At 33.3% G+C, this 19,641-nt stretch overlaps 1 protein-coding gene across 1 annotated transcript; it reads right to left on the reverse strand.

The window, feature by feature from the left end:
* Positions 1-547: 547 nt before the first annotated feature.
* LOC143080357 (uncharacterized) lies at positions 548-2,534 on the reverse strand. The gene is made up of 2 exons (XM_076256170.1): positions 1,433-2,534; positions 548-859 (listed from the first exon to the last, which is right to left on the reverse strand). Exons 1-2 carry the CDS (start codon positions 2,449-2,451, stop codon positions 766-768), a joined length of 1,113 nt encoding a protein of 370 aa, XP_076112285.1. The 5' UTR covers positions 2,452-2,534; the 3' UTR covers positions 548-765.
* Between the last annotated feature and the right edge of the window lie 17,107 nt (positions 2,535-19,641).

A 19,641-nucleotide genomic window follows, 5' to 3' on the forward strand; every position in this document is an offset into this window, starting at 1 on the left:
AAAATGCAATATAAAAAAATGACTGTACCAAGTAAGGAATATGACCTTTTCTATTCCATCGTTTAATTATTTGAGCTTTTGATTTGATTAGGGATTTTCCGGGTTTTTTTTATTTTCCTCGGCGTTCGGTACAGATTTTACCTTTTAAGCTGCCCTGCACTTATATGATATAAACTTAAGTTGCTATGATCTGTCTTCAGGCTCGGAGTTTTAAATGCAATTCATCGAAATATCCTTGCAAACTATTCTTTTAGCAACACGTGTACCGATTATTATATATTTACAATATGTCTACTGATGTTGACGTTAAGTGACCGTCGTGATAATGCTAGATTGCAAAATTCTGTATTTATTATCATTCACGGTTCACCCATTTTCGTGGATATCATGAGTAATCGTGAACCACGAATTTAAATATTCAACGAAGCATGGAATTTGTATAGTCTTGTATGCATATTTTAACCACCCTAAATATGTCATTTACAACCCAGTACCAAGTCCCTTCTTTTCAAACATGAAATTATTATAGTAATGCGTTGACAAATAATTGTATTATTGCATGTATTTAATTTCAATTTCATTTTACATAATGAAGTTATTAAATTAAGTATATTGATATATTAATATATAAATGCATATTGCGTTATATACAGCAACATTAAGTCAAATACAAGGTTTTTGCACAATGTCAATAAAGCAAACAGTCGCTTTTAAGTCAAGGACGGATTCACAGAGATCATTGGATTTTACTTTTGTTCTATCTCTTTACGTCGATTGTGTCGCAGATATTTTTTTAGAATCACTTGAATATTCACGAGATGGTGCAGGTTTGATTGGCTGGTTACTACTTGTTGATATTCTGAAAACAGAAAAGAATAACATATTTGTTTTTATATTTAAACTGTATCATGCTATTTTGAAATTAGAAGATAATAAAATAGTCGATTTTCTTATATTTCGAACTGTATCAATATGTCTTTTAATATAGTTGTATTAAAATGAGATCACGCAAAGTCAAAAACAGCACTTAAAAGGTTAGATGACAAGAAATTGTACCTTGATACTTAATAGAGAACAATTTTGATTCGGAAAAAGAACCACTTCAAGCATCTCGTGTTTAATTGATTTGAAATGTGTCAACAAGTGTTGTTTAATAAGTACATTTGAAAATTTCAATGCTATGTTAGTGCATTTTATTTCTATTGCAGACATATTCCCCCACATAAACTTTGACAAATACCGAAAGAAAACACCTACATTAAATCTATAGTTACTGTTCATGATAAAATATTGAGGAACTTCAACAGTCAATTAATCTTTGACGAAACAACATTTGTCAATTGTTTTATACAGTACTTAAAACCTTGATTTTGTTTGCAATATTTTCAAGTGAAAAATGTATTATTTTTTAAGCATAAAGAAAAATATTTACCTTTGGTATACATTTTTAGTCAGTGCCGTCAATTCTTTTCTGAATTTTTCATTAGTTGCTGTATACAGATAAAAGTTCAGCGCAAAATGAGAATACTGGAAGAGGTAAGTGATTGTCCAAGCTATGTCTAGGCGGCTTTCTGTCGAGGCGTCGGCGCCTGGTCTTACGTGAGAATCTACAATGAAATAGATCGAGATCGGAATGGTTGCTACGATGAAATATGATGTGGTAACGAGCAACATCCATGTGACTCGTTTTGTTGACTTCTGTCTCCTTAGTGGGCTGACACCCGACTGTATTGACATTCTTCTGCGAGTTTTAGTTAGTTTGCTGAGTTCATAGCAGATCAAAGCGTTTAGTACAATCATAATCCCAGCTGGTAGAATGGAGAGAAATACAAAGTCGACGTACACAAATACTTTTTCGTCAAATTCATAGTACTCAGGTGTTAGCGAAGAACAGCTACCTTCGTCGGTTATGCCATTAGTCCAAAAGAAATGAAGGTTTATTCCAATTAACATGATAGCGGCAATCAAAAGTGATACCAAAGTATTTTTGATCGTGATGTCCTTTGAGGCTGTTCTGCGTAGAGGTACAAATGTCTTCATAAAACGAATGACTGTCACTAGGACTAATATCCACGAGGAAAACTGCATGGAAAAGTAAATAAGGAACAAACTAAACCTGCAACTGAATTCGGAAAGTACCCTAATGTCAACATCAGATGCATATATAATCAAGTAACGTGTAAGTCCAGTAAACAAAACAGTCAAGTCGGTAAATGCAAGAATAAACAGCAATGTGTATGTTGCATTCTTGTAAAATTTGAGTCTGAAAAGTACGCATATGTTGAGAAGATTTCCTACAAATCCGATCATCAGGAATAAAGGTGAGAATATTATCCATGAATATTTTTCAACGTCATAGTACATTGATGTGTCGACATCATTAACTACGGTAGAAGCATTCGTTGTAATGCTTTCAAGTAACAATGTAGCTCCAACTGTTACGTTTGCCATTTTTGCCTCACTGTGATGAAGTTGAGATCAATCTGTATAATTATGATATTTTAAAAATATTGACAATCAAGCGGGAATATATACTGTATAGATCACGTGGTATAGTGAGCGCAAGTAAACAAACTTGACATACGGAAACAAACAGCTAGTGTGGTGTACTTAATTTCTGGCAACAAATTATCTTTGTCATACGAGCAGTTAATTGCCTCTTCAATTTTTTACATGTACTTGTTTGGACTTTGCTATAAAACGGAAAGCCTTTGTAAACATAAGACATGACAACAGCTTGCTATTTTTGAATTTTGACATTAGTACACTAGGTTTATTTTAGAAATATAATATTTGTGGTGTATGGCGCTTTCGATACCACGTTCTAAGTACAATTCAATATTTTATTTTCCTACCGACACGAGGACATGATAAGTTATCAAGTACATCAGTGGGTATTACTGATCATAACTGCCTTAGACGGATAAACACAAAAAAATAATACCAAGATGATTAGCAATAACGAAAATGCAAACTTTGGAGAAAAAAAATAAGTAGCTTTTAGGATAATGATGAAACATTATTGTCGTTAGGTAATTTGTTTTTGTATCGCATGATATTTAAAACAGAAACTAGCATCATAATCTGAACTGAAATCACACGATCTTGGAATCATTAGCTTCTGTCTGACTTCGCTAAGTATTATTGTAAGGTCCAAGGACCGAATTTTAAAATAGATTAATCGCAATGGACATATAAGATGATAGTAAATTGAAAAGGTTATATTTTGAAGAAAACCTTGGATGTCACACTTTAAAATCTACATGGTGCATGAGGATAAATAAATGAGACACCAATAGTTAGCGTGATTTACAGAAAATAGTAGCTTAGCTTATATGATTGAGCATGTGTATCCTTTGATTTGCCATGTTGGTTGCTTGTGTTCTTGTTTATTTTTCTTTCCCGTTGTCTATCTTGCTGAAGAAACCTAGAAAAAGCGAAGGCATTGTTGGTCTCGTCCAATTGATGACTTTGTGGATCTTGCTCAACCCCATTCTCTGACACGATATGGGCATTGTATTTGACCTTGCGCTGAAAGTAAAAAAAAAGTGTAATAAACATACATTAATTTCTCTTGCAACAATCTATGTGTTCATTTAAGGTTTTTTAAAGACGATAAAGGCGTCTAAAGGTATAGTGAAAATCCTCGAATGAGATAACTATTTTTTTTATTAACCTCTGGTAAGTAGCAAGTAAATTCTGTGATTCAAATGACAATACTTTGAATGCGAGGAACCAAGTGGTCATGACGTAAAAGCTGGTAGATACTATTGCTCAACCTTATGATAACCTGACTTCAAATCGAGCACTATAAATATTTTATTACTATCAAACGAATCCAAATGCGTAGTCGTCTTTGGTGGACAGTTGCTTAAAATAGCGATAATAAACACATATGCAGAGTTTGTCATATTTCTTTCGTACTAGGAAGACGTAAGAAGATGTTGATCAAAGTAAGAGTCTTATGATGCCCGTTGATATTAATTGCTTAATATGATCTCTGATTTCTTTTAACATTGGTATGCGTTAGTGTCGCTGTTCAAATTTAGTGATGTCGGTTAGATCTATACATTATTTAATTAACGACTGTCAGTATCGCTGTTCGAAAATATATCATTGTACTTGATGTATCAAGTTCTTTACTCGTTGAGGTTCTTTTTTTTATATATCATCTAGCAGGACAGTGTCTTTCTTTGCGAATATCTAGTATGTGATTGATGTGGTCTGGCTTTACTTGTTTGCTACTTCAGGTTTATACTAATCGAAGTTAACAAAAAATTATCTTGGTGTAACGGTTACTGTCCATTTTGTAGAAAAGTTTGAAATGTGAAAAAGAATACAACCTCGTTGATTCTGGTCGTATGTGATGACAGTTTTTACAATATCCAAGTTAATGGGTATTTAAGTTGGCAGTTACATACTTCATTTCTGGAAATAATAGTTGAATATGGCATCATAGTATATACATTTGGCATATTACAATCAAATAAATAAAAATGTTGACGTCAGAAGTTTGAAGTTTACAAAATACTTTTACAAGATACTGTTTCTTGATTTGAAAGAGAACTGTATTTAATTTCCTACGTTACAAAGTTGTTGTATTTTCAACATTTCAAGTCTGATAGGATGCATTGTACTGCAGTGAAAAGTTTTAATGTGAACATGAATTAAAGGATCAACAATCATTAAATATTTAAAATTACTTGTAATAAATTACTAAACCTTTTCCAAGGTTATTTGGCTTAACTAGTAAAGTAGTCAATTACACTCATACCCCGTGGACCACTGCATGTAAATTATTTTGAATGTGACGGACGTTTATTATTCGAAGTCAACTGCTGTTGCTGAAATTAAGTAGTTTCGTTTAAAAACGTTGGTTCCTAACACTGTGTTATGTGCAAAACCGTTTACATCATCAGTTCTAGCATTCAAATCACCAATTACAAAACTATTTAAATTCAATTGATTGATGAATCATTCGAAACAAGGAATGTGTTTTTTTTAATTTGATAGATGTTTTTTGTGTTTTTTGTATAATAAATTGAAGTGGAAATGGGGAATGTGTCAAAGAGACAACAACCCGACCAGAGAACAGACAACACCAGAAGGTCACCAATATGTTTGTTCGTCTTGAGATTGTTACACAGTGATGACTGCTGTAACCATATTTTGCCTATTTTACCGATTATGTCTGTTTTGTACACGCATCGTTGTAAACATAACGGAATTTGATGCGACTGTCATACAAGTGAGAAGTTTAGCGCTATAAAACCAGGTTCAATCCACCATTTTCTACATTTGAAAATGCCTGTATATGACAGTTGTTGTCCATTCGTTTGATGTATTTTATCCTTTGATTTTGCCAGTTGATTAGGGACTTTCCGTTTTGAATTTTTCTCGGAGTTCAGTATTTTTGTGATTTTACTTTTTGAGACTATAGCTCATAAAATAAATCAAAGTTATGAATCCTATAAAAAGTAATATAATTAAAATACCAAAAAAATCCTAGGAAAATAAAAAGACCAAACACATGATATAATGAATGGACAACAACTGGCATATTCCTGACTTGGTACAGGTATTTTTCTAAGGTACAAGATACTGGATTAAATCTGGTTTTACAGCTAGCAGAACCTCTCATTCATTTGACAGTCGCATAAAATTCCCCTATATTAGCAACGATGTGTGAACAAAACAAACAGACATATAATAGGTAAAAATATAAAAAAACAGGGGTATATGTACATTTTGTGTTAAAATTTCAATCTATATAAGAAATAGCAAAAATGTCATCAAAGAAACACAACAAGGCATAAGACAAAGCACATTAGCAAAAATTAAAGACAAGAATACCAAAAAATACCATAGTACAATAACAATGAAGGGATATATATTAAGTACCGCGCCACGTAAAATGAATGCTACCAAAAATAAACTACACAGTTACTCTTTAATATTCACAAAGACAAATTAAAAGAATACTATAATACGTTATCAAGATAATAAACAACAATCGGGGCTTACACTCTATACTTCAAGACAATCGTTGTGTATTATTTGAAAAGGTGATACGGAATATATTTATCAACAATGTCCTAGTATCTTCCTATGAACTCTTTTTTTAGACAAAGGACGAGACGTTCTTTGACATACCCCTATAAAAGAGTTAAGTGATTAAATATTAATTTTTACATCCGATCATTTTTGTAGCTACACTAATCCAGACCAAAGTTTCCTATGAAATGTCAATTGTAAATTAATAGTTATCATTACTTGCATATACACGCCCTTGTATATACTATATTTAGATTAAGGATTAGTGAACAATTTAATTAATTAACCACATGTATTATTGACCCGATATTCTGATAAATACACAATATTATAATTCAAATTTCTCATCTTTATTTGTCTTAAAACTTACCATTAGTATTCCAACATTTTGAATATTTCCGACGATACCTATGCTACTTGTGTGACATTTTCTTTTCTGAAATCGACATTTTCGATTTTGAAAACTAAATCTATTGGGAAAATATCCTGGATAATTTTATAGGCTTTTTTTTCCTTTTTCGTATTTTCAATCGCAACATCTAGATATTGAGTCGTCTCTACATGCAAATCTTCTCTAAGCACTGTTTTACGTCTGACTCCCGGTCTTTTTTAATTGATAGAAAATGGATTTCCCCTTTTCCATAACATACTTGGATATTGATCCGTAATTTGAAACTGTCGAACCTTTCAATTGTTTAGCGCTTCACGTTTCTGCCTATAACCGAATAGTAATAATATATGCAGTATACGGTACTGTGCCTATTTTTCAACGACTACCTTCATTCATTTTCTCAATACGAAGGCAATTTTTAGGTTTAATTCTTTCGGAATTTGTAGATTTTTTTTTTGTGCGATATCACAATATTCCCCTTCGTTTTCCATGATTCCAGGGAAAAGTACATTATCGCTCATATATTCACACTGGATCAATTGTTTTTCATTATGAGGATTTTGATTTGGTTTGAAAAAATTATAATCACAAAAATACTGAACTCAGAGGAAAATCATTTCGGAAAGTCCATAATCACATGACAAAATCAAATAACAAAACGCATCAAAAACGAATGGACAAGAACTGTCATATTCCTGACTTGGTACAGGCATTTTCAATGTAGAAAATGGTGGATTGAATCTGGTTTTATAGCTAGCTAAACCGCTCACTTGTATGACAGTCGTATCACATTCCATTATATTGTCACCGATGCGTGAACAAAACAAAAAGGACACAATAGTTAAAAATGTCAAAAATAGGGGTACAGCGGTCAACATTGTGTTATCATCTTAATCACTGAACAATCCTGAATTGTGACTTTTGAATGAGACAGATTTTTAGAGTCAAACTTAATAGAAGTCATGTCAATACGAATGCTTTACACTGTGATGCAAGTTTTTTTTTTTAATTTCAAATTTGTTTGTTTTTTTTTAACGATATGGATAGAAAGGTTTTGCTTGTTTGTACATGAAGTACCCGTTTTGAAAGTTTATTGACATCACCTTTCATTTTACTTAACCAAGTTTAAATTAACACTGCATGATTATAAAATGTTTAAATTAAAAAATAAACAGATTCTAAAAGTAAACTAATTAAGAATAATATCTTGCAAACAAAACAAATACACAAAAGTATAAATTAAATGTAATAGTATCTTCTGTAACAGTTACTCGACCGCAATCGACTTAAAGACTTACATCTTTTTGTTTGAATTAATGTTCGATGTGTCGCAGCCGGCAATTCTGTCTTCTATCCTCGTGCGTGCTCCTTACAACCGGATTTTAAAACAGTAACAACTTGTGAGGCAATATTTCTGTTTAGTAGTGTTTGATGGTTATATTTGTCCTGTTTCTCTTTCCCTGTTGTATACTAGTTTGTTGGTCTTTTTCAACATTTACACTAAATAATTCAAAATTTGGTGACTATGTAAAAACGCATCTATCCCGTCGAACTAGAGATAAAGGGTACTACAGATACAGTTAAGTCAGCCTCATATCTTGACTTACATCTAGAAATTGACAATGAGGGTCGGTTGAAAACAAAACTTTACGACAAAAGAGATGATTTCAGCTTTTCAATAGTGAACTTTCCATTTCTAAGTAGCAAAATTCCAGCAGCACCTGCATACGGGGTATATATCTCCCAATTGATACGATATTCCCGTGCTTGCATTTCCTATCATGATTTTATTGATATAGGCTTTCTGCTCACAAGGAAGCTAGTAAACCAAGAGTTCCAAATGGTAGAGTTGAAATGATCCCTTCGTAAATTTTACGGACGCCATCACGAGTTGGTTGACCGTTATGGAATAACCGTTTCGCAAATGAAATCGGATATGTTCCTTACGTCGTAACTACAATCCCCTTCCTTTTCATGAATGTGACCTACCGAATTAGACTATTAACCGGATTTGTTATCACATAAGCAACACGACGGGTGCCACATGCGGAGCAGGATCTGATTACCCTTCCGGAGCACCTGAGATCACCCCTAGTTGTTGGTGGGGTTCGTGTTGTTTATTCTATAGTTTTCTATGTTGTGTCATGTGTACTATTGTTTGTCTGTTTGTCCTTTTCATTTTTAGCCATGGCGTTGTTGGTTTGTTTTAGATTTCTGAGTTTGACTGTCCCTTTGGTATCTTTCGTCCCTCTTTTACACATTAATCTTTTATTACTTTTTTGTATGCATTTGCAATTGATAGAGATTGGAAACTGTTGATTATTTACAAGGTTTCAATTCCATCGGGCAAAGTTGACAGTAAATAGATTGGCTATTTTCTTGTGTCCTTTTTTGTTATTTAGCTTGTCAACTGTTTCATTTCTTTAACAGCTTTGGCTTACAAATGCTTGGCTTTTAGCGTTCCCGATGCAGGTAAATCCAGAAAAGTGCTTCGGACGCATAAAACTCATAACTTGTTTTCTTTTTATACAGCGCTGTGTCGATACCTCTGATGGTGGACTATCAGTCCACAAGGGTCTCATCAGATCAGTTGTCAGTTCTGCGGTACTGTCATGACAAATAACAATCCCTTTTTAAATTGTCCGTTTAAATAATTTATATAAAGAAACTAAGGTTTCTACTTATTCAGACCCATTGGTTGCCTTCGGCTGTTGTTTGCTCTATGGTCGGGTGGTTGTCGCTTTGACATATTCACCATTTCCTTTCTCAATTTTATTTTTTACAGAGTTTGTCTTTAGTGCCGTGTGGAGACAGTAGAGTGCCTCTCCGTGCTTAAGGTTTATGCTCATATATTATACTAGATTATGGAGTGTGTGTCCGAGCGAGAACTTCTCTATGTTCATTACTTTAGGAATATCTATCAACAAGTAGTATTTTAATATTCAGCCCCATTCATCTATTTAGTCAGACGTCAGTCGCTACCTTGATATACCCTATCTTTTGTTAAATTTGTCGGGTAACTTATGACAATAAGCATTTGACGTCTTGAGCCGAACAGTTTTATCATTTTTACACAATTTAATCTACTGTGTGATGGTTCATATTCTGGACGCCAGTCTTTGCTCCTTTGTAATAAATCTACATACCAATTTATGGAAATATTCTTTATAAAGCACAAAAATGTCAGTATTCTCCTCAGAAACTAACAAAACCTTTAAATAGACTTATTAAAAGGGGATATAGTTACGATACTGTTGTCAGGTCATTAAAGATTGCATATTTTGGCTTTAACATTGATTCACTGATAGGGTCTTTGCATCGGAACTAAACACATTTATTTCTAAAAAAAAACAGTTGTTGGCATGACACGGGTTATGTTCTTCTCATATATTTTATGATAGTATGATACTAAACCCCTAACGGGAGGGATTGTACCTGATATTCATATGATGAAGACATAATCTTTCAATCAGTTTAATTGAGGTCTGGAGCTGGCTTGTCAGTTAACTGCTAGTAGTCTGTTGTTATTTATGTATTATTGTCATTTTATTTATTTTCTTTTGTTACATCTTTTGACATCAGACTCGGACTTCTCTTGAACTGAATTTTAATGTGCGTATTGTTATTCTTTTACTTTTCTACATTGGCTAGAGGTATAGGGGGAGGGTTGAGATCTCATAAACATGTTTAACCCCGCCGCAATTTTGCGCCTGTCCCAAGTCAGGAGCCTCTGGCCTTTGTTAGTCTTGTATGATTTTAAATTTTAGTTTCTTGTGTATAATTCGGAGTTTAGTATGACGTCCATTATCACTGTACTATTATGCATATTTTAGGGGCCAGCTGAAGGACACCTACGGGTGCGGGAATCCTCGCTACATTGAAGACCCATTGGTTGCCTTCGGCTGTTGTTTGCTCTATGGTCGGGTGGTTGTCGCTTTGACATATTCACCATTTCCTTTCTCAATTTTAATGTTTAGGTATTATACATATTTGGTTACAATCATTTGGCTTTGAGTGTTCCTGATAAAGGTAAATCCAGAAAAGCCCTTTATAATATGTTGTTTTCCTCTTTTTTTCTTCTTTTATCATTTGTTTTCTATTAAAAAAAAAAGGTTTTATTTGTGTTTTTATGAACTTATTCCAAAGTTTTATGTATAAGACTGGATACAGGCTAACCTCGAATTCTAAATAGTCTCAAAGAGCATATGGCCTTTGTCAGTCTTGTTTGATTTTTAATTTAGTTTTTTGTGTATATTTTAAAGTTAAGTTTGACGTCAATTATCACTGAACTAGTATTCATTTTTGTTTAGGGGCCAGATGAAGCACACCTCCGGGTGCGGGAGTTTCTCGCTGCATTGCAGACCCATTGATGGTCTTCGGCTGTTGTCTGCTCTTTGGTTGGGTTGTTGTCTCTTTGACACATTCCCCATTTCAATTCTCAATTTTAAAAATTGCATACGTATTTTCAATCCCAAAAGTATCTTTGATGTCCTTGTATTCTACAGCAGTTGTCCCATTTGATCACATTTGCGACCCGAAATATTTGCTTGGAAGAGGTATAATGATCCAATACTTATGTATATTTGGACAATGTTGTGTATCATTGCATTGCGTTTAACAGAACAACGGTTGAAAAGAAGTAACTGTTGATTTGTTTTCCGATTTTCTTAATGAAGAATATCAAACGCGAATCCCATCTTTCAAACAGTGCTTTATCGCAAATTCACATCTTGTCGGACGACCTGTAATTTGCAGTTTAAAAAGTTTGTGTGCAGACTAGATTCTTATCATGTTTCTATTCAAACTTAACTTTGCATAATAAAATCATTCTCTGTAAATTGACAGATTGCTGCTGCAAAGGGGGTCAATTTAGATTGTTTCGTTGTTTGGTTCAAACAACCACAATTTGATTAGTATTGTTTTCTTAATTGTCACTGTGAACTTAAGGTCCATACCACTTTTTCTTAATTTCATATAAAATTTATAGAATAAGTTTTCAGCAAGGCTTTCTTTTCTTAATCGCACAGTTGGTTAAAATGGGCTTGCAATTACAAACATGGTAAAGAAACAAAGTACTCAGTGGACTGTAGTTTGGTTTCACTATCTTTTATGTAGCACGTATACGTGTACTGTATTAATCCAAGTCCCACATTCTTTTATCGAGGAAGTAATTATTGTGAGAAATAATCTCACCCACATTAAACAAGAACTGTATCTGGTACGTACGGGATCAAAAGTACGTAAATGACCAGGCACATCTGATAAACGGAAGTGAGTATTACTTGTCTTTAATTGAGGAAATGTTTTGAAAATTTGAAAAATTAGAAGGTCATGAATATAAATTAGAAGGTCATGAATATATAATTGTATGTGCACTAAGACACATAGCTGGTAACTATAATGTAACAGTGGCTCTTTTCCGGCAATTGTTTCTTAACTTTTGGAAGAAGTACGCTACTGTAAAAATTCTATGAAACATTGGTTTATTGTTTTTAGTTTATTGTTGTTAACGAAAATTTTCCGCGTGCTATTTGTTGAATAGAATAGAAGACTGACGCACAACAGAATCCACAGAAAGGTCACTTGCAACTGCAAGCTTATACAATCCTCATAGTCAATTATCTTATATCAGCGTATGGTTTCTTCTGAACATTTCAAGGTTCCTTCTATATATTGGCAACATAATTAATATACACAAACAAATCAAATATCGTTTCATTTCGGCCAAAAAGGTATGTTAAAACTAATTTTTCAATGTTTTAATTAGCTGACTACAATCATAGAAGTTACCATTAACCTCTTAAAAAATGGCATTAATGATTTCTATAGTGTAAAGCATTATTTAAATGCCAGTAAAGTAAATGATTTCGATGATCCTTCCAATTCGGTTAACAGTATTGACTTGTCTCTCTACATGACACTTCCACATAATCTGATTAAACCTAAGGTTTCCTATTTGGTTACATGGTCCCTTATAAAAAAAAAATCGGCCTTTGCAACTTATGTTATCTGTATTGAAAGTTAAATATGCTAGTTATAGTAACCTGAAGTGTGATGAGATTATTAAAGCAGTAAAATTTCTTCTTGACTATATCTATGAAGGTTTCAGCAATAAAGGGAAAAAGTTGTGCCCTTTTAATAGCAGACAAGTTCCTCCTGTATTGCAATGAAGCACAGTGCATAACCTAACTTAGTCAAGATCCTTCTTAATTTCGTTGAATTGATAAATTGAATGTGATATTGCTTTCATTAAATGATGATTAATTCTCTAAATATACTGCAATTTACGCACTACTAGGAATGTGTTTTTTTAATTTGATAGATGGCTTTTGTGTTTTTTGTATATGTTTGTTTGTCTTGAGATTGTAACAGTGATGACTGCTGTAACCATATTTTTTTACTATTTTGCCGATTATGTCTGTTTTGTTCACGCATCGTTGTAAAAATAACGGAATTTGGTGCGACTGTCATAAAAGTGAGAGGTTGAGCGCTATAAAACCAGGTTCAATCCACCATTTTCTACATTTGAAAATGCCTTTATCAAGTGTTTTATCCTTTGATTTTGCCATTTGATTAGGGACTTTCCGTTTTAAGTTTTCCTCGGAGTTCAGTATTTTTGAGATTTTACTTTTCACTAAATGAATCTAATTAATCGCTTTCCTATATTTATTTTAGTTTCACACGGTAACTGTATATTAGTATTTGAATTTGCGAAATAAGGGATGATGTTTTGTTCCCTATTGTAAATTTAACTTTTGTTAATACAAAACATATAAAACCGCTGCATCTTTGTGCCTGTCCATTTGTATTGAGTTTAGCGTGGCGTCAATTTTGTTGAACATTGCTTTTGTTTTTAGGTTATGTTAAGCCGCCGCCGTGTGTAGTATTTTCTCACTGCGTTGAAGCCTTTTGGTAGCTTTATTTTCTGTTCTCCTGTTTGTTTGTTGTCTTTTTGACATGTATCCAGTTTCTATTCCCTATTCTGTCATATGTTTCAGTTAACGTCATCAGTGTATCACTGGTAAATTATAAAGTATCGATTTAAGGATTTTTTCTTCTGACATTTCAGTCTCGTTCAGTCTCATTGAAATTTCGTTCTGGAATTATTTCCAAAACATGTGATATAAGTGGAAAATAGCAATGAATAATCATAATTAAACTTAACTCTGTGAAACAATTGTGTATTTCCAATAAGTAGTTTTTGAGTAATGAAATTTTCAAATTCTATAACTAATTAAGTCAGTCTTTTTGAGTGAAATTTTGAGAAAAATGGGTGAGGGGTACAAAAAATGATTTTACCAGAAAAATAAACATCCAATACAATGTTTTCTTTTCAAATTTCCTAGATATGTATTTTTTTCAATCATTTATAACAAGGAAGTTGAAAAAATATGCATTTTGTTCTTCAAACAGAGAAAAATCACAAATTTCCAAAATTGACAACATAGTAACATTTTTTTGCTGTTGTGCTGTTACAACATTATACCAGGTAATAGAAGCATTTGATGGCTGCAAACATGTTAAAAATCGACATATTATTTCTGTGTCTATCACATCTCGAGAGTCTGTAATTCAGTGATTATCGTTCGTTGTGTTTTGTGTTTTTGTTGTTTTTGTTTTTGTTTTTTTGTATGCAAGAAATTGTCTTTGGTTTTCACGTTTGAACTATTATACATATTGTCATGTCGGGCCTTTTAAAAGCTTGGTATATGTTATGGGTCTTGGTGATCGTTCACGGTCGTATTGTGACCTCTTGTTGCTAACATCTACGTCATTTTAGTTTGCATCTGATGTTCACATGAGGTCGTGATATATAGGCGTCTCACTGTCTTCTCTTTCATCTTTTTTTAAGTTGCAGTCCTTGACCTGTTACGTTGTATCAAATGTCCATTTCTTTATACCATTGAAACAATCTATATATATTTTTAAAACTTCAAATTGGCAAATTTTAAAACTAATATCTATTAAAACTTAACATGTGATTTAAATGCACCTGATGCTCACATGAGGTCTTGATAAATAGGCGTCAACCCGTTACCTCCTTCATCTTTTTGAGTTTCAGTCCGACCTTGACCTGTTACGTCATATTAAACATCCACAAGTTTGAACCATTGAAACAACAAACAGGAATATATAATTCAAATTGCAAATTGAATAACTACAAGTTATTAAAATGGAACTTGTGGTTTATTTTTCAACTGACATTCACGTGAGTTTCTGATATATAGGCGTCTCCTTGTCTCCTCTTTCATCTTGTATTTTAAGTTGTAATACTAGCTTTGTTTACTCGAACCTTGACCTGTTACATCATTTCTCATGACATCTACATGATAATATCTATTGTCATATTTTTTAAGTGAAAATATTACTCATTTCGTGTAATGACGTGTGATATTTGTAAGAGGTTGATTTCCTTTCAGACAAATCAATATCATATATAAATGACAGATCAAGGGCGTTTTTAGAATTCTACTTGATAAAAACAATGAAATGATGTATGATTGCCAATAAGACAACATTTGACCTTAGAACGAAGTGTAAACAAAAAATTGTACAGGTCATCGTACGATCTAGCCTGCAATTCTGACCCAGTCTAATACTTCGTCGATAGGTTACTGTCAAGCAGTGAGCCAGGATCCCAGGCTACGCAGGATCTTGAATGATAAGGTAAACATATGCTCATTCTAAGTTACAAAAGGTCTCTTTGTTCATTGATATAAAGTTTCAGTTTTGAAACCGGTTCCTTACCATGAAGAAAAATCAATATCCCTAGATTTAAATGTTAGTGTACTTTCACTAACAATAATTTATCAATATAAATAACTACAATAAATAATGGCAACAGTAGTATACCGCTGTTCGAAATTCATAAATCGATAGAGAAAAAACAAATCCGGGTTACAAACTAAAACTGAGGGAAACGCATCAAATATAAAATAACTACGACACAACAGAAACACAACATTAAAATGTTACACACACAGAAACGAACTATAATATAACAATGGCCATTTCCCTGACTTGGTACAGGGCATTTTAAAATAAAAATGGTGGGTTTAACCTGGTTTTGTGGCATGCCAAACCTCCCGTCAAAATAAATGATACTCTGGTTCGTTTGTCGATTGTTTATTCTAAGAATGATGAATTCGATTTTCCTAATTGACGTCTTCCTAATAGTCATTGGATCATTCAATATGAAAACTTCTCTCAATATCATATTTTTTCTTTTTCGTCATAATCAGAAATCCCTAAGACAAGGACGTAAGACTAACATATGTACTTGCCTAAGGGTAGCCTGTGTCGAACTGACCATTGTCAAGAGCTGAAAATATCTCCTGTTTGGCTTTGTGAATGTTTAAAAGGTAAAATTTTAAAAATACCGAACTCCGAGTAAAATTCAAATTAGAAAGTCCGTATTCAAAAGGCGAATCAAAAGCTCAAACATACCAAACAAATTGACAACAACTATCATTTTTCTGACTTGGTAGATGATTTTCTTTTGTAGAAAATACCGGATCAAACCTGTTGTCATAGCTATCTAAACCTCTCACTTGTATGACAGTCGCATAAAGTTCCATTATATCAAGTTGCCAATGATGTGTGAACAAAACAAACAGACATAATAGGTAAAATTGTCAAAAATAGGGGTACAGCAGTCAACACTGTGTTATAACCTTAATCACTATAAAACACAACAAGGCATATAGACAAAGTACATTAAAAATCTGGAAAGACAGGAATACAAAAGTTTACCATAGAATAATAACATAATGACGGGATGTATAAGTAAAGAGCCACCTCAAATAGATATCACTAAAACAGATTAAACAGCAATATTCATAAAGACAAATAAAGAAATTCTATAACAAGTAATTAAGATGATAAACAACGTCAGTACCCAGAATCTATACTTCAAGACCATCATGTATTAATGTAAAGTTGATACGGAAAATTTATCAACAAGGTCTTGGTAACTTCCAATGAACCTTTTCAAAAAGGTCGAGACGTTCTTTCACATACCCCAGGTTCATTAATTTCTATTTAGACACTGGTGATGCTTTACAAAGTCTGAGTTGCAGCTGCAAGCTATTCAATACCGAAGAAGTTGGGAAATATATATATCGCATATGCAGGTGAAGTTGGTATATTGCTACTGAGGTGGGAGAAATTGATAATTTAAAAATTAAAATCGTCTCGTTTGTCATGAGTCTGGTACTGAGATGACCGTGTATGTCAAATTCGAGATATAAGTCTAAAATGAGGCGGAGGAAGTCGTGTCTGTTGTTTCTTTAATTTCTGTTGGATAAATTAATATGACCCAATCAGGAAACGGTTTGTATTGTTAATGGAAAGCATATCATTAATATAAAAAAAATAGAGAATGGAAATGGGGAATGTGTAAAAGAGACAACAACCCCACCATAGTGCAGACAACAGCCGAGGGCCACCAATGGATCTTCAATGCAGCGAGAAACTCCCGCACCCTAAACAAATATATACCAGTTCAGTGATAATGGACGTCATACTAAACTCCGAATTATACACAAGAAACTAAAATTAAAAATCATATAGGACTAACAAAGGCCAGAGGTTCCTGACTTGGGACAGGCGCAACAATGCGGCGCGGTTAAACATATTATTTGAGATCTCAACCCTCCCCCTATACCTCTAGCAAATGTATTTTTAGAAGAAAGAAAAAAAATACACAATAATACGCACAGTAAAACTCAGTTTAAGAGAAGTCCGAGTCCGATGTCAGAATAGGTAACAAAAGAAACTAAACAAAATGACAATAATACATAAATTGTCTGCATATTGAGTTATATTTACGAATGATGAGCGAATCGTACATGTTGAGATATATAAACACCATAACATGGTGACAAGGGAACGTCACCATCTAAAAATGGATAATAAACGATAGAAATGAAAAATCATCTCTTTTATCATATATTTTGTATTAAGCCCTCGAGGAAAGGGCATAGGTCATTGTGTGTATAAGCTTTATTTAAAGTTAGTTCAACGGGATAAATTTCTTTAGTGTACATACTGAAGTCATCATTATGGAGAGCCAATATAATATCCAAATATCTGAAAGTATTGTAAAAATTTTTTAATCAGATGTTGTTTCGATGGGTCTTTGCGGATTCATATGAAAATATTAAGACTGTCTGCAAGGAGAGGCGCACAGTCCGTTCCCATAGGAATGCGGACAATTTGTTGAAAAAGACTACTCCCAAAATTAACGAATATGTTGTCAATAAGAAACTCCAGCATTCTGATCACTTGTTCGTCTGTGTAGCATGTTTTACCTTTTGGTTCACTGATATAAATAGCCCGTATGATATCCCAAAGTAATAAATTTAATGCGTATGCTACCATTTTTATGTTGAAAAGCAATGTGGATTATTTCTTTCAGACAATGTTTCGATTACACTTTGGGAATGATGGTAAAAATATAGAACTTATTGCAGAAAAAAGATCGAAATTTAAAATTATTGAGAAGTTCTTTAGAGATTTTTAGAATCCGCATATGATTAATACCACTACGCGAGAAAAATGTTTTGCAGTATTTCTGAATAACCTCTACCAATGTTGAAGATCAGATCAAAACTGGGATTTTAAATCTTATGCTTTCTGTAAGATTAGTGCCATGTCGTTTGGTCCCGTAGGTACAGTCTAACTTCCAAATCAAATCTCTGGTGTTTTTTATTAAGAATTTGAAAGTTTATTTTTTTTATTTATGGAAAAGAAATTATTGACTCACTAATTTACCAGTTATGCATTGAATATATTGAATTAAATATAAAACGTCACAACAAACACGAGCAAAGCTTGAATAATATTTTCACCGTGAGAAGCGGATAAAGGAACATTCACACCAAAAATAGGCACATTAACAATAGATAACGAAAAATTCCACTGTGAAACTGATATACCGATTTAGAAATGGAAAATTATTGCTGATAATTATAGGTTTTTTTGCTATAAGTTTTCGTGATTAATTTCTTTGAAGTATGGTTAGAAAATTCTTGATTTCACTTGTCTATACTTAGGATAATATGACTCAGCTAGATTCTGAGGTAAGTGTTACTAATTCTTTATTATGAAATTAAAAACATCTAGCTTTTACGAATTATAATATAAATTCACATTTACAAATTAGATTCAGAAACCAGTAACAAATGCTTTCTGAGGTTAACATTCGACTTAGACATCTTTCATTAAAAACTGGATATCTTTTTATTTTTTTATTTTTGCATTGCAATTGTTGGGATTCAAATTTACAAAATATACTAAGGGGTCATCCATAATTATCAACCATTTTCCAAAGTGTACAAAACGTACACTTGGGGGGAGGGGGTTCAAAAATCAACATTTTTACAGTACGCTTTTTTTTCATCAAATGAAATAAAACAGTCAGATATGTTTCAGTTTCTTTTCAATGCAAATTTCTATATTAAACTAAACTTTAATAGATAGGATCTTTTTTTTTATTAAGAATTATTGATTCTTGTCTTGAAATCTGAAAATGGTTGATGTACACTTTCTGAGGTAGGATGGGGGGTCTGAAAAAGTGTATGTTTTGTACACTTTGGAAAATGGTTGACAAATTTGGATGACCCCTAACACAGTAGCTGTCTCATTGAAGTTGGCACATATTCCCCTTTATTCATAACCAGGGGCGGATCCAGCCATTTTAAAAAGGGGGTGTTCCTAACCCAGGACAAAAGAGGGGGGGGTTCCAATTACATGTCCCCATTCAAATGCATTGATCGTCCAAAAGAAAGGGGGTTCCAACCCCCGGAACCCCCCCCCCCCCCCTCTGGATCCGCGCCTGATAACAGTGGCGGATCCAGGGGACCCCTTTTTTGGACGATCAATGCAATTGAATGGGAGCATATAGTTGGAACACCCCCCCCCCCTTTTACTCTTGGTTGGGAACCCCCCTTTTTTAAATGGCTGGATCCGCCTTTGCATAAGCTAAAGAAATCTTCAGAAGGTCAAGCACTAAATCAAGGTTCATACAAAAGTATTTATATGACAACGATTGTACTTTAAATTTAAATTTTGTTTGTTTGACATTGACTCCACGTCATGTGCTTACGCGCGCCAAGGAAATAAATACTCGAAGATCAAAGAAATTTATTTATGTTTATTTGTAATGTACTTCCTACAGTAGGAAAAGTACATTG

The sequence above is a fragment of the Mytilus galloprovincialis genome, chromosome 6, assembly GCF_965363235.1.
Source record: "Mytilus galloprovincialis chromosome 6, xbMytGall1.hap1.1, whole genome shotgun sequence".
In the NCBI taxonomy this organism is placed as follows: domain Eukaryota; kingdom Metazoa; phylum Mollusca; class Bivalvia; order Mytilida; family Mytilidae; genus Mytilus; species Mytilus galloprovincialis.

What these genes read in the sequence shown, in the direction of transcription:
- LOC143080357 (XM_076256170.1), bottom strand. Translation starts at nt 2,451, where the DNA reads ATGGCAAACGTAACAGTTGGAGCTACATTGTTACTTGAAAGCATTACA. An exon ending in ACTAAAAATGTATACCAAAG is followed by an intron (nt 860 to 1,432) that starts GTAAATATTTTT and finishes TTCTGTTTTCAG; the next exon opens with AATATCAACAAGTAGTAACC.